The 24,825-nt window shown below is 48.6% G+C and overlaps 1 protein-coding gene across 2 annotated transcripts; it reads right to left on the bottom strand.

Moving 5' to 3' along the window:
• Positions 1 to 1,988: 1,988 nt before the first annotated feature.
• On the bottom strand, positions 1,989 to 23,954 carry CETP (cholesteryl ester transfer protein). 2 transcript variants are annotated; one of them, XM_004371555.1, is made up of 16 exons: positions 23,831 to 23,954; positions 22,848 to 22,962; positions 19,767 to 19,901; positions 19,583 to 19,653; positions 19,269 to 19,356; positions 18,046 to 18,115; positions 17,761 to 17,821; positions 17,312 to 17,403; positions 15,747 to 15,926; positions 11,023 to 11,073; positions 7,190 to 7,357; positions 4,581 to 4,648; positions 3,922 to 3,955; positions 3,419 to 3,488; positions 2,242 to 2,327; positions 1,989 to 2,063 (listed from the first exon to the last, which is right to left on the bottom strand). In XM_004371555.1, exons 1-16 carry the CDS (start codon positions 23,952 to 23,954, stop codon positions 1,989 to 1,991), a joined length of 1,488 nt encoding a protein of 495 aa, XP_004371612.1. The 2 variants fall into 2 exon arrangements, with proteins under 2 accessions (XP_004371612.1, XP_012409651.1); XM_012554197.1 differs by lacking the exon at positions 15,747 to 15,926.
• Positions 23,955 to 24,825: the final 871 nt, after the last annotated feature.

The raw sequence follows: 24,825 nt of genomic DNA on the forward strand, positions 1-24,825 counted from the left end.
CCAAGGTTCTACCTCTTGGAGAGAACGCAGGGACAATCAAAATTATCTGGTATGTTTGATCCGGTATGTTTGTAGTGTTGGCAAAGAATATACTGTGGACTGCCAGAAGAACAAACAAATCAGTCTTAGAAGAGATACAATGAGAATATTCCTTAGAAGTGAGGATGGCAAAACTTAGACTCACTTTTGACACATCATCAGGAAAGGCCAATAGCTAGAAAAGGACATCATGGTTGGTGAAGTAAAGGGCCAATGAAAATGCAGGAAACCTTCAATGAGATGGATTGACACAATAGCCACAACAGTGGACTCAAACAGACCAGTGATCACGAAGATGGCGCAGGACCAGGTAAGGTTTTGTTTTGTTGCACATAAGGTCGCCTTGTATCAGAGCCAATTCAACGGCAAGTAACAATAACAACAACAAGTTTGATCAATGACTGAAATAAATTCATCAGTGAATCAGTGAATTGATGAGTGAGTGGGTGAATGTTTTTGGACCTAACCTGCTGTCCCTGTGGCTGGGGCACCTTTCTCATGTGTCCACTTGACAAACTCCTGCTCAGCCTTCAGGACATAGCCCAATGCCACCACTTCTACTGGCCACTGTAAGATTGAAAGTGAGTGTCGTTGTCTGTGCCCCCCCCCAAGTGTGAGTTTCCTCAGGGTGGAAACTTGGACAGGGCTGTCCATCAAGGTGCGTGTTCCCAGCCAAGGGGCGGGACTTCACCCAAGCTCAGCCAATCAGGACTAGTGCAAGGATGGGAAACCAGCTAGGAATGATCGTCCACTAGGTGCTACCTGATGAAACCTCTGGGAAGTCCTTGCTGTCTCAAGGTCTCAAGATGCCTTGGGCCCTACCCTAAGATCCAAGCCCTGCTTTGCAGCCTCCTGTCCATTCTATGAGCTATTCAAGATGCCCCCAAATATAGTCACTTCTTTGGTTTTCACCAGAGTTGTATTCTGTTGCTGCTATTGAGGACCCATCATCTTGTCCTGGGCATGTTGGTGCTCCTTGGAGCCTCAGGCTTGATGAGCTAAGGGGCTGTGAGTGGTGCACATGGGTAGTAGCTGCATGAACTTGGAAGGGAGGCACTGGAGGGTGTTTGTGGGTGATCAGCACAGATTCCCAGAGAAGGGCCTGATCTGGCTCTGGGAGGGTGGAAGGGGTTCTGGAGAGGTGGGAGGAGGGTGGTCTGCTGGGAGATGGCTTGTCAGGATTATCCAGCAAAGGGAGCAGTACCAGAGTGATGGGAAGAGGCTCTGCTGAGGAGTGGTGGATTATGGAGATGAGTTTGGAAGGTATCCAGGAGCACAGTCATAGAGACAGTCTCTGGGTGGTGCAAATGGTTAATGCACTTGGCTACTAACTGAAAGGTTGGAGATTCAAGTCCACCCAGAGGTGCCTCAGAAGAAAAGCCTGGAAATCTGCATCCAAAAGATCACAGCTTTTGAAAAACCCTATGGAGCACAGTTCTACTCTGACACACATGAGGTTGCCATGAGTTAGAATGGACTCGACAGCAACTGATGGTAATCATGGCAAGCCTAGACTCGAAGGTGAGCAGCTTGGATTTCTTCCTCCAGGCCCCGGGGAACATGGAGGGCTTAGGAGCAGGTGCTTGGAAGGTGGATGGAATTGGGAGGGGTGGCTGAAAGGAGGGTAGACTGCCAGGGATGGGGCACATCAGATTTGTCCAGCAAAGGGGGAAGGACCCATGAGACATGCTTCTGTTCCCCCACCCTCCCCTCATATCCTCCAGTCACAGAAGAAGAGTTCCCCCAGTTCCTGATACAGCACTTTAATGCCAACAGACTTTCCCGACAGGGAGACGTTGGGATCTGGTCTCCATCTCCCCACCCTCTCCCCTGCCCGGCCACCATGGACAGAGACTCCAGCATTTTGGCTGTGAGTCTGGTCCCTTGGAGCCAGGCTCAACATGGAGTGTCTTCTGCTTTGAGCTCCATCCCAACCTCTTGGGAGCCTTCTAGGTCAAGCGCTGGAGGAAATCCACCAGCAGGTGCTCAGGGAAGCCAAAGTCCATCTGAAGCAGCAGGTAGCCCTAGAAGGAGGGGTGAGGGGAGAGCGTCAGGCTGGGCCGATGCCCCAAGTGCCAGGCTACCAGGGAGCAAGCTTGTGAGGACCCCGCTGCTGGTCTCCTCACAGCCCCCTGTCATCCCGAGAATGCTGCTCTAGGCTCCTTCCCTGGAAAGTGGGGGCTGGCGGGCCTTTGTACTCACATCCCGAGTGATAATCTCAGGGTTGATGATTTCGAAGAGATCCAGGCCTTTGCTGTTCATGAAGGCTGTAAGCACCACCTCCAGCCCTGGGCCAGGGGACAGAGCAGAGTCAGCCCTTCTTGGGGAGCAGGGTCAGCCTGAGGTTTGTGGCACCCCAGGCATCCGGAGACACTGGGGCCCCTCCAGATCAATATTGCATAAACATTAGTTTCTCTTTGATTTACAATGAAAGTCAAGTGCTGCTGGGGAAGGGTGATGACAGAGGTCATCTGGTGGCAGGACTGCCACTCTGCTGTCCTGAGAAATTCCACTCTGCCCCAATCTTGAACCCTCCCCCAGTTGGCCACATGGCCTCCAGTTCACTGGATCTGCCCTGCTAGGAAGGAAGCTTAGGGAGCATCCGTCACTGCTTAGGAGTCCCTGGGTGGTGCAAATGGTTAATGTGCTCGGCTGCTTACTGAAGGGTTGGAGGTTTGAGTCCACCTAGATACACCTCACAAGAAAGAACTGGAGATCTACTTCTAAAAAATCAGTCATTGGCAACCCTATGGAGCACAGTTCTGTTCTGACACACGTGGGGTTGCCATGAGCCGGAGTCAACTCAACTGCCACTGGTGATGGTGGTGGTGGTCACTGCTCAGGCATGCCCTAGGGGTCACTCCTCACCCTAAGAAGCTTATTATCAAAGGAGCATTGAAACCATACGCAGAGTGGTCTTCCTGCAAGGAGTTCTAGTAACACAGTATAATCTATCTCCTTAGTACGGATAAGGAAAATTTGCACTGCTAACTGAAAGGTTGGTGGTTCAAACCTACCCAGCATCTCTGGAGGAGAAAGACCTGGCAATCTGCTTCTATAAAGATTACAGCCTAAAAAACCCCACGGGACAGTTCTACTCTGTCATATGGGATCGCTCTGAGTCAAGATCGACTCTATGGCTCCTAACAACAAAGACAACAACAAACCGGGACCAGAGATTTGTGCATCTGGCTAAGTCACTGGCATGCATTGTCACCAGCAGGCAGAGGTGCCTTGAGGGAAAGGGACATAAGACTGCTAAGTTTTGACGGCTGGAGAGTCAGAGGCACTGGGAGCTCTGGGAAGGGCCTAGAAGATGATGTGAGAGCCTCCCCATCATGCTCAGTGTCCCCCAACCTCTCCTCCAGCCCACACTTACGAGACATGACCTCAGGGATGCCCACCGTGGTGATCATTGACCTCAGGAAGCTCTGGACGGACTCGGAGCTCTGCCAATCAGAGGCTCATGAATTCAGTGCTCCCTGGGAGCAGAGAAGTGACCCACAGGGCAGAGGGTCACACAGCCTGGGGTGGGGGCACTTGCCCATGCAACCCACCCCTCTCCTCCTGAGCCTTCCCCACCACCAGACAGTGCCTCTTATGAATAATTCCTGCTAGACTCTGAGGAGGGCTAGGATTGTTATCCCATTCCACAGAGGGGCAAACTGAAGCCCTCGCCCACCACCATGATCTCATTTCCTCCACCCAAGGGCTCTCCTGCAGACACAACAGGGAGAAGGGTCACAAGAGACAGAGGAGGAACCATCTGCTCTAATTTTCTTTGGTCTGTTGCCTGATTTCCTTTAGGGCCCTCCGTCTGCTTTCTTGAAGGTATGAAGTCCTACAGGGCTTAGTTTCTCCCAGTCACCCAAGACTACCTACCTCATTCAAGTTAGAAACAGTCTTTGGTTTAATTCTGAAACCAAAAAGAGATGAGAGTTTGGCCTTAGCTTAGGCCCCCTCCCATAACACTCCCCCCCAAAAACTCTAGCAATAATTCTAAGGGCTTCTGGTCTAATATTTAAGAACTTCCTTGAAAGAGTCCTCCAGAGGGCGCTCTTTAGACCTGCCATTCCAGGTACCCCCTTCCCTCTGGGCCTTTGCTCCAGCAGTCCCTCCTGCTCTGGCCTCCCTCCATTCTTCCTGGTGCCTCCCTCCCAGTTAAGACTCTGTATAGGGGTCTTAGGAGCCCTTATGCTGCAGTGGTTAAGCGCTCTGCTGCTAACCAAAAGGCGGGTGGTTCGAACCCATCAGCCACTCCACAGGAGAAAGATGTGGCAGTCAGCTTCTGTAAAGATTTCAGCCTTAGAAACTCTGTTCTGTTCTGTCCTATAGGGTTGCTATGAGTCGGAATCGAATCGACAGCAACAGGTTTGGGTTTTTTTTTTTTTTTTTTCGGTAGGAGTCTTATCCCCCTGGCAGTTAGCTGTGGAAAGAAGGAGCCATGTTTCCTTAGCAGTACCCATGCCATGCCTGGCACTAGAGGGGCCAGGGAGAGATTTGCTGAGCCAGCCACTCCCTCCTCTCTCTGCAGTACATACTGGAAATCCAAGAGGCTTAAGAAGAGCTTCTTCTTGGAATAGGAGGCCTGGATAGTAGTGATGATGTCCTGGGGAGAGAAACCAGATTCTCAGCCAGCAGCAGGCCTTCCCTCAGCAAAGAGCAACCCCCCTGCCCAGAACCCTCGACTCTGCAGCAAGCCATCAGAGAGGCACAGGAAGCAGTGGGTCTTGGGGCCCAGTCTAGCTGTTGACCTTCTGAAAACCAGGGAAAGTTCCCAGCACCTGAGGCTTCACTTTCAGGGCCTGAGAAGTCACATGGGCACTTTCTCTCCTGGTTTCTGACTTATCCATATCCCAACCACTTCTTCCCTCACTGGCCAGAAATGATCATGGACGGGGCTTCCCCGCACAGCTCACTTCCTCCACCTCCAGACCACCACCAAAGCAACAGAGGTTGGATCTGCTGGCAGTTTGGTTTATCTACATTTTTACACTCTAGAGAAAATGCACTAGATAGGCGTTACTCCAAGTGCGGTGCCTGGACCAATAGTATCAGTATCACCTGGGAACTTGTGAAAAGTGCAAATTCTCAGGCCACCCTAAAACCGAAAAAAAAAAAAAAACCAAAAACCAAACCCGTTGCTGTCATGTCAATTCCGACTCATATTGGCCTTATAGGACAGAGTAGAACTGCCCCATAGGGTTTCCAAGGAGTGGCTGGCACATTTGAACTGTTGACCTTTTGGTTAGCAGCCAAGCTCTTAACCACTATGCCACAAGGGCTCCATTAGTAGTTAGATAGTCTTGTTTGGCTAGTTACTAATTGTCTATCTCTATTAGTCTATACACACTTCCTGAGGTCAGGAACCACCTGGGCCTGGCTGAGTGCAAGAACTTACCAGATATTTGTTGAATACAAACAAACAAACAAATAAAAGGACTGGGGGGCAGAAATTACCGACGCTGCTATGAATATGACAAATGACCTTGCACAAGTCTCCTGCTGGTTCTCGGCTTCTGGGGCTCTCTTTGTACAGTGAAGGGGTGGCTCAGCTGACCCTGGAAGACTGCTCCCACTCGGCCATTTTGGTGGGGCTCAGATTGATGCTCCTCGACCCATCCGACCTGCACCACCAGCCCAGTGATACCATCTCCGCCCACTTCCTTTTCCACAGCCTTCACAACATGGCTTGACCTGCCTCCCTGCCTGAGCTGCAACTCTCCCAGCCAAAAAGGATACCCCCCCAAAACACATCCTGGGATTTCCCTCTTTAAGTCCTATTTATGCTCCTCCCTCAGTAGACACCTTTCCCACCACTCTCTCCCCGTCCCTTGAGATCCGGCTGTCCCTTCTGGAAGCACTGGTTTCAGCTCCACACGCAGAAGACCTAGTTAACACAGATTGCTGAAAATGCTTATGTACACCCCCAAACACAAAGCAAGAAGGGATGTCTGCAGGAGCCAGAAACAAGAGGGGACCCCTAGAAAAGTCAGTGTCGGGGAGGGATGTGAATCCTCTTTGAACAAACAGAACATTCTGGGTTTACAGGTGTTTGTTAGAGTATTCTGAACTTTTCAGATCCTTAAATAACAAAAAAAAAAAAAAAAGGAAATAAAATAGTAGAAAATGTTAAAAGATTTAAACTAGGCTAAATGTAATGTGAGATCCTGGAACAGAAAAAGGACATTAGTGGAGACATAGGTGAAATCCCAATAAAGCCTGGAGTTTGGCTGATAGTAATGTGCCTGTGTTTACCTCTTAGTCATGACAAGTGCACCATGGTTATATAAGATGGTAACAACAGGGGAAACTGGGTGAAGGGTATATGAGGTCTCTCTGTACTATTTTTGCAACTTGTCTTCAAATCTAAAATTATTCCAAAATAAAAAAGTTTATTAAAAAATAATAAAATGCCAGAAGGAAATGCACCCCGTGTCCACAGTGGGGGTCTCTGGGCAAGGGCATTGTGGGTGACTGTGGTTTTTTTCCTTATCCTTTTCTGTATTTTCTAGAATGTTCATGAATTATTTTAATCTTTAGTTGTTAATATATTAAAAAATATCGAAGACATACAAAAAGGCATTAGGGATAATATTGGTCCTCAATTCTTTATCTACATTTCCAAAATCAAACAATCTCTGAAAACTGAAAGTTTTTTTTTCTTAAGTTTGTCAGCAAAACCTGGCCATTTGGATGGGAGGCTATCTAGAGTCTTTATCTCACTTCCTGTGAATATTCATATGCTGGAGAAATATTAAGTGTTTGATTGTGGAATACCACCTCGACCCCGTTGGGAGTGTTCCGTAATATATCACACACACCTTTCTAAAAGCCACAAAATTCTGAATTTGTAAACTCATGTGGCCCCAGTGGGTATGGACAGGGGTTGTGGACCTGTGTGACAGACACCCATGTCCCACCACTCAGCTCAAGAAAAAAAAATTACCAAAATTGTCGAAATTCCCGTATGTACCCCTCATAAATTATATGATCTTCAGAAGGAAAAGCCAGGTTTAAGAAACAACCAATCACAGTGGAGTTGGGTGAGAAGAATTTGGAAGTTTCAGAGGCCCTCAGATTCCTGCCCCAGACGTCCCCTCTGTGGGCCAGGCCCCCTGCTCCCAGCCTTAAATAGATCCCGTCTCACCTCTTCAAAAGCGTAAGCCACAAAGAGTTGCCTGCCTGGGTGTGGGATGAGGAATTTCACCATCACGGAAGAACTGACCACGACACCCTGGTTTTGACAGGAGATCCTGGGCGTCTTGACGCAGTGGACAGTTACTTGGGCCTGGCTGGTGGGGAAGCCGCTGAAAAGCTGTGGGAGACAAGGGCCTCATGTCCAGGACAGGGGCCGGTTAGAACAACTGCAGCCACTGTCCCCAAAGATGGAGGGGCGAAACTGACTTGGGGACCCAGGGCTAGGAAGAAAGGAAGCAGCCCAGGGTAGTAACTCAGACCTGAGTCCTATGTCCTACCCCATCACTAATTTGCCTTGTGATTTGGGCATGACCCTGGTCCTCTCTGGCCCTCAGTTTTCTCTTCTCTGTAACGGTGAAGATATTTCTTGCCCTGCTCACCTCTCAGGGTGTGGTAAGAATGCCTTCACTTAGCTGTCTCTGCCTCACCTTCTTCATCTGTTAAAAGGGATGATAATAGTGTCTACCTCATAGGTTTCTTGTGAAAATTAAACGAGATAATCCATATAAAAAGTTTAGAACAGGACCTGTTGCACGGTAACCCTTCAAAAGATGGGCCTATTGTTTGTATTTAACAATATTTATGGAGTACTGACTATGCTGCAGCCCTGAGCTAGAAGGTGGGGATATAGCAGAGAGCCAATAGACATGGTCTGTACCTTCAGGAAGCTCAACATTTATTAAATAATCGCATAAATAAGCGTAAAGTTGCAACTGGGCAGTATTTCAAAGGAAAGACACATCAGGCTACAAACCCCTCAAGAGGCCATCTGAACTAGTCAGAGAGGTGAGGAAGGCCTTCCCTTAGGATGAAGAGGAGTCAGACGGAGGATGAAAGTGGGAAAAGCATTCTGGGCAGAAGGAACAGCATGGGCAAAGGCCCTATGGAAGGAACATGGCCAATACAAGGAACAGCAGGCAGCCAGTGGAGCTGAGGAGTGTGGCCTGAGGTAGCTTGGGCAGGTCAGCAGGACTTCCAATCTGCAGCCTGTTGGACTGAACTCAGGGACCACCCCCCCTCCTCGCACAAACAATTGAACCAATGGACACATTACAACAAAGGTTTTATTTACTACATAGATGAGCTCAGATAAAGAAAGGGACAATCTTAGGTGCCAGAGAAGACGAAGGAACTGAAAGTCATAACTGTAAGCAGGTGGCCCAGAGAGGAATAGGACCTGGATATTAGTTCAAATCACATTGGCCTGCGGTTTTAACACCCTCAGAGGATAAAGAGTGAGATGAAGAGGTAGAATAAAGACTTTCCCCTCAGTGAAAGGAGACTAAAAATCTTGACTGACCAAAGCAAGCCACAAGGAGTGTTAGGGTAGGGATAAGGCTATAAATAGAAAACCCAAGCCCATGCACATGCAGGCCTGGTGTATGTATTATACCACCAGCATGTACAGGACTTCCTGAGTTGAGAAATTAGCATAAAAATGAATGTGTCATTTCTAGGATCCCCAGCAGAAGTAAATACAAAACCACTCTCTAAGGGCATTTAGGTAATGTAGGGAGCAGAGCGTGTCCACAGAAAACCAACCCTACTAAACATCTTACAAATAGACAAAAAATTACAGACCACACAAAGAAACCATCCACCATGAGATAGCAAGCACAACAAATAAGTGGATAAGTACCCCAAGAATCTGACATAATAGAACAGTCTAGAAGAAACTATAAAGTAATCATTTTTAAATGATTAAAGGAAGAAACCATAGTAAAATGGAAGGACTCCAGAGTAAAAAAAAAAACAGTTAGGCTTGAAACCCAATTAAATAGAATTTTTTTTTTAGGAAAAAAATTGATACTGAAATGAAAAATTCAGTGGATGAGTAAACAGATTAGATATAGTAGTTAAAAGAATTAGTGAATTGAAAAAGATATTTGAAGGAACTGTCCATAATTTGGAGCCCTGGTGGCATAGTGGTTAAGATCTATGGCTGCTAACCAAAAGATCGGCAGCTTGAATCCACCAGCTACTCCTTGGAAACCTTATGGGGCAGCTGTACTCTGTCCTATAGGGTCACTATGAGTCGGAATCGACTCGACAGAACCGAGTTTGGTTTGGTCTGGTCCATAATTTAGTAGAGAGATATAAAGAGATGGAAACTATGAGAGAACAACTAAGAGACATATAAGATAGAATAAGAAGGCCCAACATATGTTTAATGGAAATTCAAGAAGTTGAGAATAGAGAAAACAGTGGAGAGGCAATAATCAAAGAGATAGTGGTTGAGAAACTGAACAATCATGCTGGGTCCCAAGCAGGATGTATAAAACTAAATCCACATCTTTTGGTGAGACTGCTGAACCCCCAAAGTCAAAGAGAAAAATTTTAAAAGCATCCTTAGAGAAACAACTAGATTTACAGCTATACAGGGGCTAGAAAATACAGGACCCTGGAGGCCATGTCAGAGATTTTTGCGTTTATCCTAAGAATCTTATTCATAAAGGATGAGTTTTAAGCAGGTGGGTCAATAATCAGTTTTTCTTCTTGAAAAGATTATTCTGGCTGCTGTACAGGAACAGATTGTAAGTGCACCAGAATGCTGGGAGACCCACTAGGAGGCTGTGGAAGTGTCCCCACAAGAGATCATGGTAGCTTGGCCTAGGATGGAGGTGCAGACAGAGTGAAGTGGACAGATTGTAGAAATATTTAGGACATAAAAGGGACAGGCTTCAGTGATGGGAGTGAGGGAGAAGAAGGGGCCAAGGGCATGCCTAAGATTCTGAGTTGCAGAATTGGTAGGAGTGAGAGAGAAAGAGAGATACTTATTCACAGACTGGGGATGGACAGAAAGGGCAGGTCTGAGGTTCGGAAGGGCAGAGGGACCGTGGTCTATTGGAACAGGAGAAGAACAATAGGAAGGCACAAGTGTCGGTGAATCAGTAGGATTGGGAGCAGGAAGACGAGGGAGAGCTCTATTGATGGCACTGCCCAGCTCTGGGAAGTAGGAGGCAAGGTTGTTTGCAGAGCAGAAGGTGGGAGGTGGACAGAAGGGGGCAGCTGGAGAGTTGAGGATAGTAGGGAAGAACTGAAGAAGTCATTGCAGATGGTGAGCAGTGAGTTGACCAGAAAGCTAAGAAAGGTTACCCGAAAAGGACAAGAGCCCATTTGAGGTAGGGGATCGTGGGTTCTTAGTGGAACCTTACATTAAGGAGTGAGATTATAGGCATCCCTCCCACGGGTAAGAACAGGCAGAGGCCATCACCACAAGGGACTTGCTCAAGGTTGGCTTTGGAATTAGGAGCAAGCAACAGTAGCATCCTCTTGCTGGGATCCCCTGAGCCTGGGGCTGCCTTCAGGGGTCCCAGCCCCCACAAGGTCCCATGGCCCCGGGTAATACCCACTGAGTAGGGGCATGGAGCACAGTCTTTAGGGGCAACACAGCTGAGCTCAAACTCAGCTCTGCCATTCACTAACTGGAAGCTCCTGGTAATCTGTGGGCCTTTCTGCATCCCAGTTTCCCTGTGAGTAAAACAAAGATCATAAAAGTGCCTCCCTCATTGGGGTGCTCTGAGCACTAAGGAAGTGATGTAATACAGCGTTTAGCTCAGTGCCTGCCAGCTAGTGTGAGCTATTGTAATTGTCCTGGTTGCTGTTGTTATTGAGCACTAAGGAAGTGATGCAATATAGCGTTTAGCTCAGTGCCTGCCACCCAGTGTGAGCTATTGTAATTGTCGTCGTTGCTGCTGTTATTAATGGGGTGGGGGGGAAGGCTGCTGATGCAAAAGCAGGATTGGGGTGTGCATGAGATTAAACCCACCAGGGGGCTGTTACCTCTTGAAAGATGTCCTGGTTGGTGTTGAGGCCCTGGGTCTCCAGCATTGCCTACAAAGAGATGGAGAAGGGGTAGGGTTGGCGGGAAGGTCGGTCCTCAGAAGGAAACTTTGCAGGGAGAGGGTGGGGTGTCAGTTGCTGGGTCGCTCCCCAAACCCAACTCCCATCCCACCCCAGACAAGATCTGAGGAGCTCTGGGCAGGGTGTGGTGAGAAGGTCTGGTGTCTTGTCCCTGCTCTGTCACTCACAGGCTGCGTGACCTTGGGCAAGTTCCTTCCCCTCTGTGAGCCTCAGTTTCCCTGCTGGTTCAATGATAGGCATTGACTGAAAAACCACCTAAGTGTGTGACCTTGAGCAAGTCACCTACAGTCTCTAAGATTGGATTTTATTTTTTCTGTAAAATGGAGGCAACAATAGTACTCACCTCACAGAGTGCAACAAAGATTATGCAACGAAGATATTAATATCAGCTCACAAAAGCACGCTTACTACGTGTCAAGCTTTATATGCATATTAAAGCACCCGGCACATACTACCAGTTGCCATTGTGTCGACTCTGACTCATGGCATCCCCGTGTGTGTCGGAGTACAACTATGCTCCATAAGGTTTTCAATGGCTGTGATCTTTCGAAAGTAGATCTCTAGGACTTTCTCTGAGGTACCTCTGGGTGGATTCAAACAGCCAGTCTTTCCATTAGTAGCCAAGTGCTTAACTGTTTTTGCCACTCAGGGACTCATCAGCACATTTGTTGTTGTTGTTGTTAGGTGCCATCAAGTTAGTTCCGACTAATAGTGACCCTAAGTACAATAGAACAAAGCACTGCCTGGTCCTGTGCCATCCTCACAATCATTGTTATACTTGAGCCCATTTTTGCAGCCACTGCATTAATCCATCTCATTGAGGGTCTTCCTCTTTTCTATTGACCCTCTACTTTATCAAGCATGATGTCCTTCTCCAGGGACTGGTCCCTCCTGATAACATGTCCAAAGTATGTGAGACACGAGACGAAGTCTCGCCATCCTCGCTTCTAATGAGCACTCTGGCTGTACTTCTTCCAAGACAGATTTCCTCCTTCCTTTGGCAGCTCATGGTATATTCAATATTCTTCGCCAACACTATAATTCAAAGACATCAATTCTTCTTCAGTTTTCCTTATTAATTGTCCAGCTTTCACAGGCATATGAGGCAATTGAAAACACCATGGCTTGGGTCAGGCGCACCTTAGTCTTAAAGTGACGTCTTTGCTTTCTAACACTTTAAAGAGGTCTTTTATAGCAGATTTGCCCAAAGCAATGTATCCTTTGATTTCTTGACTGCTGCTTCCATGGGCATTGATTGTGGATCCAAGCAAAATGAAATCCTTGACAACTTCAATCTTTTCTCTGTTTATCATGATCTTCCTTATTGGCTCAGTTGTGAGGATTTTTGTTTTCTTTATGTTGAGGTGTAATCCATACTGAAGGCTGTGGTCTTTGACCTTCATCAGTACGTGCTTCAAGTCTTCTTCACTTTCAGTAAGCAAGGTTGTTTGTCTGCATATTTCAGGTTGTTAATGAGTCTACCTCCAATCCAGATGCCCAATTCTTCTTCATATAGTCCAGCTTCTCGGATTATTTGCTCAGCATACAGATTGGTTAAGTATGGTGAAAGGATACAACTCTGATGCACACTTTTCTTGACCTTAAACCACACGGTATCCCCTTGCTCTGTTCCGACAACTGCCCGTTGGTCTAAGTACAGATTTCTCATGAGCATAATTAAGTGTTCTGGAATTCCCATTCTTCACAGTTTTATCCATAATTTGCTATGAACCACACTGTTGAATGCCTTTGCATAGTCAGTAAAACAGAGGTAAACATCTTTCTGGTATTCTCTGCTTTCAGCCATGATCCATCTAACATCATCAATGATATCCCTTGTTCCACATCCTCTTCTGAATCTGGCTTGAATTTCTGGCAGTTCCCTGTCGAAGTACGGCTGCAACTGCTTTTGAATGATCTTCGGCAAAATTATACTTGTGTGTGATATTAATGATATTGTTTGATAATTTCTGCATTCTGTTGGATCACCTTTCTTTGGAATGGGTACAAATACAGATCTCTTCCAGTCAGTTGGCGAGGTAGCTTTCTTTCAAATTTCTTGGCACAGAGTGCTTCCAGCACTGCATCTATTTGTTGAAACACCTCAACTGGTATTCTGTCAATTCCTAGAGGCTTGTTTTTCTCCAATTCCGTCAGTACAGCTTGGAATCCTTCCTTCAGTACCATAGGTTCTTGATCTTATGCTACCTCCTGAAATGGTTGAATGTTGACCAACTCTTTTTGGTACAGTGACTCTGTGTATTCCTTCCATCTTCTTTTGATGTTTCCTGCATTATATAATATTTTCCCTGTAGAATTCTTCAATATTGCAATTCAAGGCTTAAATTTTTTCTTCAGTTCTTTCAGCTTGAGAAATGATGAGTGTGTTCTTCTCTTTTGGTTTTCTAACTGCAGGTCTTTGCACATATCATTATAATGCTTTGTCTTCCCAAGCTGCCCTTTGAAATCTTCTGTTCAGCTCTTTGACTTCATCATTTCTTCCATTTGCTTTAGCTACTCAATGTTCAGGAGCAAGTTTCAGAATCTCTTTTGACATTCATTTTGGTCTTTTCTTTCTTTCCTGTCTTTTTAATGACCTCTTGCTTTCTTCATGTATAAAGTCCTTAATGTCATTCCATAACTTGTCTGGTCTTTGGTCATTAGTATTCAATGTATCAAATCTATTATTCTTGAGATGGTCTCTAAATTTAGGTGGGATATACTCAAGGTCATACTTTGGCTCTCTCTTGTTCCGATTTTCTTCAACTTCAGCTTCAACTTGCATATGAGCAATTGATGGTCTGTTCCACAGTGGGCCTTGTTCTGACTGATGATATTGAGCTTTTCCATTGTCTCTTTCCACAAGTGTAGTTAATTTGATTCCTGTGTATCCATCTGGCAAGGTCCATGTGTACAGTCACTGTTTATGTTGTTGAAAAAAGGTATTTGCAATGAAGAAGTCATTGGTCTTGCAAGAGTCTATCATGTGACTTCTGGCATTGTTTCTGTCACCAAGTCCATATTTTCCAACTAACAGTCCTTCTTCTTTGTTTCCAACTCCCGCAGTCCAGTTGCCAGTAAATATCAACGCATCTTGGTTGCATGTCTGATGAATTTCAGACTGCAGAAGTTGGTAAAAATCTTCAATTTCTTCATCTTTGGCCTTCGTAGTTGGTGTGTAAATTTGATATAATAGTTGTATTAACTGGTCTTCCTTGTAGGTGTATGGATATTATCTTATCACTGACAGTGTTGTACTTCAGTATAAATCTTGAAATGCTCTTTTTGAGGATGAACGTAATGCCATTCCTCTTCAATTTGTCATTCCCAGCATAGTAGACTATATGATTGTCTGATTCAAAATGGCCAATTCCAGTCCATTTAAGCTCACTAATGACTAGGATATTGATGTTTATGCATTCCACTTAATTTTTGATGATTTCCAGTTTTCCTAGATTCATACTTCATACGTTCCACGTTCCAATTATTAATGGACGTTTGCAGCCGTTTCTTCTCATTTTGAGTCATGCCACATCAGCAAATGAAGGTCCTGAAAGCTTGATTCCATCCATATCATTAAGGTCAACTTGACCTTTAGGAGGCAGCTCTTCCCCAGTCGTATTTTGAGTACCTTCCAACCTGAGGGGCTCGTCTTCCAGCACGGTATCAGACAATGTTCCACAGCTATTCATAAGGTTTTCACTGGCCAACTTTTTCAGATGTAGACTGCTAGGTCCTTCTTCCTAGTCTGTCTTAGTCTGGAAACTCCACTGAAACCGGTCCACCAAGGGTAACCCTCCTGGTATTTGAAATACCGATGGCAAAGCTTCCAGTATCACAGCAACACGAAAGCCACCACAGTAGGACAAACTGACAGACACATAGTAGCATCAGCACATAGTAGGCCTCAATAGATGCTGGACTGTCATGGATTGAATTGTGTCCCCCCCAAAATATGTGTCAACTTGGCTAGGCCATGATTCTCAGTATTGTGTGGTTGTCCTCCGTTTTGTGATTTGATATAATTTTCCTGTGTGTTGTAAACCCTAATCTCTGCCTGTGGTTAATGAGGCATGATTAGGTTATGTTAAGGATGATTAGGGTAGGATGCAACACCCTTACTCAGGTCATATGCCTTATCCAATATAAGGGAAGTTTCCCTGGGTTGTGGCCTGCGTTACCTTTTATCTTACAGGAGATAAAAGGAGAGAGAAGTGAATAGAGAGATGGGGACCTCATGCCACCAAGAAAGTAGAGCCAGGAGCAGAGCATGTCCTTTGGACCCACGGTCCCTGTGCTGAGAAGCTCCTATACCAGGGGAAGATTGATGCCAAAGACTTTCCCCCAGAGCCCACAGAGAGAGAGCCTTCCCCAGGAGCTGACCTCCTGAATTCAGACTTCTAGCCTCCTAAACTGTGAGGGAATAAATTTCTGTTTGTCAAAGCCATCCACTTTTGGTATTTCTGTTATAGCAGCACTAGATAACTAAGACACTGGACTTTACTATTTTTACTCTAGCTTAGACAGTCTATGAATCCTTTGCCTGCCTCACAGAGTTCCCTCCCCCTCCACACGTGTGCACACATGCATACATATCACATACATGCATGTTCTCCCCCATTAGCCTGGCCTGACCTACTCACCTGAAACTCATCCCCCGTCAGGCTAAGCATGAGACGGCCCTCCTGGAAGGCAGCTTTGGCCAGGGAGTCAAGGACTTGCTCAGAGAACCAGAAGTACAGCATGCGGGAATCCCCCAAAAGGCAGGATGAGAAGGTGGGGAGAGAGAGGTCCTCCGAGACATTCTTGTAGACGACATGACCCTGGAGAAAGCCAAGGTGCTGGCTGGATGTTCCCCTCCCCTTCCCCACGTATCAGCTTCAGCAGGACCAAGAGGAGCCTTAGAAAGCATGCAACCTGGAGTGTAGGTGTAGAAACTGAGGAAGAGCTGCACTCAGAACTAAGGGCCCCACCCAGCTAATCTTCCATTCATTCAACAAATATTTCCCAAGTGCCTGCTATGCCCCAACCAGCATGTAAGATGAAGCAGACAGACATGGTCCCCACCCTCATGGGCTTCTATGTCAGCAAGGATGTCCATCAGAACTCCTGGGGGACCATGGACCTCACACCCCCACCTCCATCCTGGCTGACCACCAGGCCCTGCACCTTAACAGAGCGGATAGCCAATTGACCATCAGCCCCTGCCAGCTAAAATCAGGAAAATGAGACACTGCCCAGTTCCTGGCCCCTCTAACATCATCCAGCCCAGTAGTCTGTGAATGGGCTTCAGGGGTGTCTATAAATCCCTGAAATTATTTTGTACACTTTTCTGGGGAGAAGCTCCACCACAGAGACGGCTGGTTGCTCCCTAAACTTCATTCTACCCATCTCTCTTAGAGTTCTGTAACACTCAAGTTTTAGCTGGGCTCATGGCTATCCAGAATAAATTTCTCAGTTGCCCTTGCAGCTAGGTGTGGCCATGTGACTAAGTTCTGGACAAAGGGAAGTGAGCAGAAGTGATGGGAGCAACTTCTGGGTCATGCCCTTAAGTGGATGACCCCACCACCACCTGCTTTTCCATTTCCACTGACTGGAAGTGGATGTGGTGCTGGTCAAATGAGCCATCTTGGCCCACATGGACAAGGCCCACACTCTGGGGATGGTAGAGTACACCGTGGAAGGAGCCTGGACCCCATGGAGCCACCAACTCCATCCTGGACTGTGCACACCTGGACCGTTAAGTGAGAGAGGGAAATAGATGTCTATCTTGTTTAAGCTGTTATTATTTTGGGTCTTTCTGTTACAGCAACAGAATCTGTATCCAAAGTAACAGAGGATACAAGGGTTTTGTCAGATCCTCCCAGCCAGGATGGGGGGCGGGTAACTCCCCCATACCACTGGTTGACAAAAGCCAATGAGCCCTCTAGGAAGGGGCTAGTGCAGCGCTGGGACCCTTGGAGTTGGGAGCTCTGATGCCTGCCAAGAGGGCTCAGAGCTGTGGGCCCTGCCTTTTTTGTGGCATCAGGAAAGACCCTACAGAGGGTGTGGCAATGGGCCTGGGCCTTGGTCTGGGCCTGGCCAGTGTGGGCTCTTGGCCTCCATGGGATAGAAACTGGGAGATGGGCGTCAGGGCACAGGCAAGGACACAGCCCAGGTTTCAGGCTGAGCCCTGCTCCCACCCTCCCACCACTCCCACCATTCCCACCTTGTGATGAGACTCCAGGTAGGTAGCTTTGATGACAGGCGGTCCTGTCAAGGAAATGTCCACCTGGGTGTCTGTGTCCGATAGGAAGTCAGCTGTTGGAAGGGAAACACCAAGATGGGGCCTCAGGTTGGGGGAACCAGCCCACAGGGGCCCAGACACTGGGGTCTGGTCCCACCTGCCCTGATTCATCAACCTTGCCCCCTTCCACAAACAGGTGCCCTCAGCCTCCAGCCCCAGTGTTCCCATCTGTAAAGTGGGTCCTGGGGTGCACAGGGTCAGGGGAAACAACTTGTCATAGCCTGACCATAGCTAATTACCAAGTGTCAGAGTCAGACAGGGGCCATGAGACCCATCTAGGGGGGTGACCGTCTCAAGGGCACACAGTGACCACAGGTGACCTTCCAGCTTCCACATTAACTTTCGAGGCAGGCAGGCCAAGATGCACTTACCAGCCTTTTTCTGGACAAAGTCAGCCATGATGTTGGCGATGACGTCGATCTGTTTGCAGACCTGGAGAGGAGGCCAGAGTAGGGGCGAGGATGGTGGCTCCCTCCGGCTGGGTGGGCTGGCAGTGCTGCGAATGGGCACAGGGGCCTGGCCACAGTGGGCACTTTCTTTTCTCAGGGAAGGGCAGGGAGGGAGGTGGGTCCAGCCCCCTGGGCATGACCCTGGACAGCTCAGTTCTCCCTGTGGCGGACCGCCAGGGCTGGATGGGGCCAGCAGACCTGGCTCACCTGTCCCTTCAGGACCAGCTTCAGGGTGAAGGAGATGAAGTTTATGAACAGATGCTTGATCCACCCGGGCCTGAGGGGAGCAAGCGTACAGTGAGCGCCTTCCAGCCTGCATGGTCCGTGAGCGCCTACTGCTTGGGGCTCTGCCAACATCGGGACCCTCATATAGCCCCAGAGGCAGACATCATCATGCCCATTTCACAGCTGAGAACACTGAGCCTCAGAGAGGTGAAGCCACTCCCAAGGGCCTTCATAGCTGGGATTCAGATATAAATATTCACCGCTGCGCCACCCCAGAGTTCCTCGGGGGACCCCAGTCCCAGTGACGCTCACACCTGTTGCACATTCACACACATGGACGTGCTAGAGCCCAGATCCATGTCTGCTCCATTGGCAGAGAGAGGCCTGAACAGAGGGCTCCTCCCTGTCCCCACACCAGGGCCCTCCCGCATTCCAGTTGGGACTGCCACTGGTTGTGTGAATTGTGCATGTCCCTTTGCCTCTCTGAGCCTCAGTAGCCTCCTCCGTGCAATGGGGCTACTCACAGTTCCTTGACAGAGGATTAGCCAAGACAAAGGGCTCCTCACCGGGAGCAGGAGAGCAGAGTGCTCAGGAGCTCAGGTTCTCGAGCTGCAGGACGTTGAATGCAAATCCTACCCATGACCCACCCCCTGAATGGCGAGCTGTGTGTCCTTGGGCAAGTTACTTAGCTTCTCTGAGCCAGTTTCCACATCTTTAAAATGGGGATAATAATAGCGCCTGCTCAAAGGTTGTCGTGGGGATTAAATTAACTGCGTTAACACAGTGCCTCGCTCACAGGGAACACCCAACTGGCACTGGGTACGAACTTTAGCTGTGGATTAGTGTGATGTCTAGGATGCAGGATGCACTCAGTGGATACGAGTTTTTCTTTCCTGCTTAGCTTTTCTGTGCCTCGGTTTCCCCATGTGTAAAAATGGGGATAATAACAGAATCAGTCTCCTAGGGTTGGTGTGGAAAAGTGCTTGGGACATAGCAAATTATCAACAATTGTTAATTATTATTATTTCCAGCCCTTCTGGGGGTGTTGATGGGGAAGGGGAGGAAATGACCCCACTGAGGGTGCTGATGTCCCCAGGTTTGGCTGCCCACAGGGCAGTGGACACACTACCCTCCACTCTTAAGGGCTCACATGGACGGGATGGGGCACAAACAAGGAATGGGGGCCACAGAAGTTCAGCACTTACTCACGCTTCCCGTGGAGATGCAGGAGCAGCTTGTGGAAAGACAGGTAGCAGTCAAGGGCATTGGCTCGCACACGTCCAGAGTCGCAGGCTGCAGATAGGCCCCAACACCCCATCAGGGCAGCCTCGGCCACCGGGCAATGCCCGCATGCTGCCCAGGCCAGTGGGAGCTTGACCAGCTCTGGGGCCCCCACCTCACTTCCCAGGCTGTGCCTCCTTTTGCACCTCAGAACCCTCTGCCTGCACACCTCTCCCCTCTGCTGAGACCAGTCCCTGGAGTCCGGCCTCCCAGCCTCCCCAGGGCACAGGATGCATACTCAGCTCCGTGTTGATCTGGAGATCAATGGAGGAGTCGATCTCGAAGTCCACAGACTGATCAACACCCAACCTGCAAAGAGCCAAGGACCCAGGACCCTCATTCTGCCCTCCAGCCTTCCAGCCCAGAGAGGGACAGGGGGCGGTCCAGGCCACACAGCATGTCAGCGGAGTGGGAATGCTCACCCCCAGGCGCCAGTGTAGCCATAGTTTAGGGTCCCTTTAAAGATCACGGACACGTTCTGGATGGAGATGTCGATGGACTTGTCTTCCACTAGCTCAACTTGACTGCTGGCGATGGACAGGTGGCTGATCTGGATGCTGGGAGAACAGTGGAGGGATGGGTGGGCACCGTGGGGCCCAGGGGTGAGGGGGAAAGGGGTGTTTTTGTCACACCCCCACTTGCTCAATCATGGCCTGTACTGAGAGAAGCCCTGTGCTTCTCACCTGGAGCTCAGAATGCACAGAGGGACAGAATCACCCTCATGGACTGGGTGATTCAGGGAGCCCCAGTGAGCGAGCCTCCAACTCTGCCTGGGGGACCGGTGAGGCTGTGAGAGGCAAAATAGAGAGGCCCCAGAGACATCTACTTCCTAATCTCAAAACTGAATATGTCACCTTACATGACAAAAGGGAATTTGCAGACATCTCGAGGAGGGGAGATGATCCTGGATTACCTGGGTGGGCCCAGTGCAATCACAAGGGTCTTTTAAAGTGGCGGGAGGAGGCAGAAGAGGAGAGACGGAGGGAGCTGTGATTCTGGAAGAACACTCAAAGAGATGCACTGTTGCTGGCTTTGAAGGAGGAGAACGGGGCCATGAGCCAGAGAATGTGGGTGGCATCGAGAAGCTGGAAAAGGAAATGATTCTCCCCTAGAGCCTCCAGAAGGAACACAGCCTCCCTGACACCTTGATTTGAGCCCAGTGAGACCAGTGCTGGATCTCAGAACTGTAAGATAATAAATGTGTGTTGTTTTAAGCCATTCGTTACGGCAACAATAGAGAACTAATTCAGAGGGCTTCCTTGAGGAGGTGATTTTGGAGTGAAGGGTATACAAGAGTTGAGCAGGATGAGGGGCAGTTTGGAGGAGAACAGGAGGAGGCTCGGCTCAGAAGGCAGCCTCAGCCAGGCCGGGGAGGGCCCTGAATGCAACGTGAGGAATCTGGCTTCAAGTGTCAGGGGGGAGCATGAGGGACAATCTGTGCTGCAGAGGGTGTTTCAGTGAGAACCCCAGGAAGCAACGATGGAGGGCAGAGATCAGAGGCAGCCTTGACAGTGGGACACAATCAGACTCTCGCATACTCTATGCACAGCAGGCCCCTTCCATGGGCCTGGCTTCCGCATGTGGAATGTGACATCATAAAAGCAGCTTCTGGGCACTGAGCAGCTACCACATGCCAGGCACCTTGCCCAGAGCTTGCTGGAGCTTCCTTTCAATCCTCAGAACCCCGTGAGGTGACTACTATTGTTGTACCCACTAGACAGAGGTGAAGTGGCTCAGAAAGCTTGTGTGGCTTAAAACAGCCTCAACAGAGATGGGATTTGATCCCAGGCCTTTCCCATCCACTATATTATAAACCCATTGCCGTCAAGTCAATTCCAATTTATAGTGACCTATAGGACAGACTAGAACTGCCCCATAGTGTTTCCAAGGCTGTCAATCTTTATGGAAGTAAACTGCCACATCCTTCTCCCGCGGAGCAGCTGGTGGGTTCAAACTGGCAAACTTTTGGTTAGCAGCTGAGTGCTTAACCACTGCGCCACCATGGCTCCCAGTATTATAGTGGCATATAATATAATATAATGTAATGTAAATATAATATAATATAAATGTAGTATAATATAATTTAATAGCCCTATAATTTACTGTGCCCAGCAAGGAGAATCCAGGTATATCTGTTTTTCCCTCTCTGCTCTGTTCTATTTATTTATTTTTAAAGAGAGAATAGTATAAAGAATTCTCATTATACCCATTATCCAACTTCAACTAATATCCCTCATGGCCAGTCGTATTTTATCTCTACCCATTTCTGTTTTGGATAAAAGTTGTATGTTAATGAATCAATTCTGTAACAGTCTGGACTTACTGGATTACTGCTGATTTGTTTAAGGATAATCTCTCTTTCAACTTTATAAGGCACTTTTGCCATCTCTGACCTCTTGTAATGTAGGTCGAGGATGGCATTATCCTCATTTTACAGAAGAGGAAATTAAAGCCCAAGGTCACACACAGGGCAAGGGACTGAGCTAGGTGGCGGCTTTCCTCACCAAAGGCAAAGCGGCATTCCAGCATCAATAGCGCCCCCTAGTGGCTTTAAAAGATTTACAAGAACTCCAGTACCAAGTTACCTGTGTAAAGAGAGCCCGCCTATGCTAAACTCTTCTTTGTTTTCTTTTGAGGGGAGGGGGCAGGATTGGTTTTAGAACAAAGATAAGGTCTCTTCCTGTGGGATCTCATACAGATGCACAGACATGGACCCAGGCTCCAGGGCAGCCTGAGGGGCCGGGAAGGTGTCTGTGTTCCAGGAGGCAACCTGGCTTTGTGCTCAGGCCTGTTTCGTACATGCTCTCCCTGCCTCTCTGTGTGACTTCCAAGCTGTTGAACCTCTCTGGGCTTTTGTGTCCTTTAAGCAGGGCTATTGGGGGAGATGGTGCAGAACAGGAGTCCCTGGGTGGTATAAATGATTAACACACTAACCAAAAGTTTGGCACTTCAAATTCACCACGAGGGGCCTATAAGAAAGGCCTGCCAATCTGCTTCTGAAAACCCAGCCATGAAAACCCTACGGAGCACAGTTCTACGCTGACACACACGGGGTTGCCAGGAGTCAGAGTCTACTTGACAGCAGCTGCTGCAGATAAGATGTTTGTGAAGGTGCGTGGCCCATAGAATACCCTGGGCTGTCACTATCATCCCAAGTCCAGTCAAGAGACCCATTTTGCCAAGAGTCTGCTCTATTCTGCCTCCTCTTATCCCAGATCTGCCCCCATCTGTGGGAAAGGACTCTTTCAAGGCCTGAATCTGACAGGGGTTGCTGGGGCAGTTGATACACACGAATAAATCCCCACAGGTGTGGGGATGGGGGTAGGGTAGGGGACAGGATGAAGAATCATGGCTGGTGAGGGGAGGTGCTGGGCTTCTGCCCCTAGTACCAAGTCAAGTGAAACGTCTGAGTCATCCTGGCTGCCCTTCGTTGCTGTGGGCTGGGGACAAGTCCCAGGCTATGTCCCCTCGCCCCAGCCTGTTCACACCTAGCCCTGACTCACTTGTGTAGACCATACTTGACTTGGCCAAGGAACATCATGGCCTTCTCGCCCTTGATGTCTGGGTAGCTGGCTCGCTGGAAGGCCGTCTGGATCACCTTGGTGGTCTCCTGGTTCACTGGAAGACAGGCAGTGGCTTGGACTCTTTGGGTTGAGGATAAGGCCTCCATCAAGCCTCAGAGTTGAGGGGCGGGACTGGGCCTCATTCTGGGTACAAGTTCAATGACTATTCTCTGGGGACATAGAGAGAACACTGAACTCTGACTCCAGCCAGAGATCCCACTCATACCCTGGCCTCTGGATCCTGACACACAGGAACCCATGATCCCAGTCAAATGGCACCCCTGATCCCAGACACACACTGACCCCAGGCTCACCCAGACCATGCTGTGACCCCCAGTACAAATCCCCAGTGTACAAAGTCTACAATCCTGTGTCTCACACTTCAGGATAGTCTGTTTCAGAGATCATTGCATTCAGCCTCCTTTGTTGTACTGAGCCCAGAGAGGGGAAGTGAATTGCCCAAGGCCACACAGCAGTCAGTGACCCAGCCTCCACTGCCTGGACTCATGCTGACCCCTGGCCCTAGCCATAAAATGACCCCTAACATCAATTACACACTGACCTCTGAACCTTCACCAGGGCCTGACCCCACCGCCTGGCTCTGCTCTGAACCTTAGCTGAAACTTCAGATTGACCCTGAGTCCCAGACCAACACTAACCCCTATACCTGGCCGCTAACAGCCCAGCAGGGACCTTCTCCTCAGGGAGCTTGACCTTGAAGGTGAGGTCAGGAGAGACAGAGGGTGGCTCTGCTTTAGCCCATTGCACTGCAGGGCACTCCCCTCCCTGGGCTGAAGCTGCCCTGAGTGGCTCCTGGCTCTAGGACTGGCTTCTGGCCAGGGAGGCCCTTGGCACAGTGAGTGTGCTTACGAGGAGCCCTGGATGGACAGACGGATGGACAGAGGGGCAGCAGTGGTACTTACACACCAGGGTAGCAGGCTGGGTAATGCGGCACACGATGCCAGCTTCATAGGAGGTGCTTTTGGAGCAGGCATGGGCATTGCCCAGCAGGGCCAAGGCCAGGGCCAGCAGAGTGGCAGCAAGCATGGTTCTTGGGCAAGAGCGGAGGAGTGGCCCTGGCGGCTGGCCTGGAGCTCTTATGTGTGTGTCCACCCAGCCCCCACGGGACATGAGGCACTTCCGGGGCAGCAGGGTCTTCCCTGATTGGTGCAGCTTCCTGGCCCCACGGATTCGCTGCCTTCCTGCCCAGCCCCTCCGGCCTCCTCCGGGTTCAGAGCTGGTGATCTGCCCGGGGTACCCGGCCCTTAGCCTCCCCGCAACCATCCACACTGGTTTTGCCATCTCCTGTATTATCTGGAAAATTGCTTCTTTGATGCTTTTTCTTGAATTTCTTCTCCTCCTCCTTATTTTTTTAACTTAAATAAATGTATCTAATAAACTTTATCTCTCACTTGCCATACATAGACAGAGGTCAAAAATACAATGACAGTAAAACAAAGACACCCGTTCTTGCCAGATACTGTTGCCTGACAGTGACCCTGAGTTTGAGGCCTGCCACTGCATGTAAATTAAACCTCAATTAAAATAAAAAGGGGAGGGGCCTTCATGAGTGTTAAAGATACACTAGCACCGACCCTTTCATTTGCTGTAATTTGAAAGCTTGAAAAGACCTAATGTGCTCACATGTTACTCCATGCTATTTAATGCCACATCTGGGCACCAGGTAACATCATCTTGCATTCCCCCAGAGGTCTGTGTTTCAAACTTTGGGATATTCCGGTTTGGAGATCATTGCATTTAGCTTCCCTTCGTGAGCAAGGAGTCCCTGGGTGGTTCAGTTATGCACTCGTCTGATAACCAAAAAGCTTAAGGTTCGAGTTCACCCAGAAGTGTCTCAAAAGAAAGGCCTGGCAATCTACTTCCAAAAAATCAGCCATTGGAAAAGCCTGTGGAGCAC

This window comes from Trichechus manatus, unplaced genomic scaffold (assembly GCF_000243295.1).
Source record: "Trichechus manatus latirostris isolate Lorelei unplaced genomic scaffold, TriManLat1.0 scaffold00014, whole genome shotgun sequence".
In the NCBI taxonomy this organism is placed as follows: Eukaryota; Metazoa; Chordata; class Mammalia; order Sirenia; family Trichechidae; genus Trichechus; species Trichechus manatus.

What these genes read in the sequence shown, in the direction of transcription:
- CETP (XM_004371555.1), bottom strand. Translation starts at nt 23,954, where the DNA reads ATGCTTGCTGCCACTCTGCTGGCCCTGGCCTTGGCCCTGCTGGGCAAT. An exon ending in CTTTGTCCAGAAAAAGGCTG is followed by an intron (nt 17,404 to 17,760) that starts GTAAGTGCATCT and finishes CCCTTCCAACAG; the next exon opens with CTGACTTCCTATCGGACACA. An exon ending in TGACGGGGGATGAGTTTCAG is followed by an intron (nt 11,074 to 15,746) that starts GTGAGTAGGTCA and finishes ATCTCTTTGTAG; the next exon opens with GCAATGCTGGAGACCCAGGG.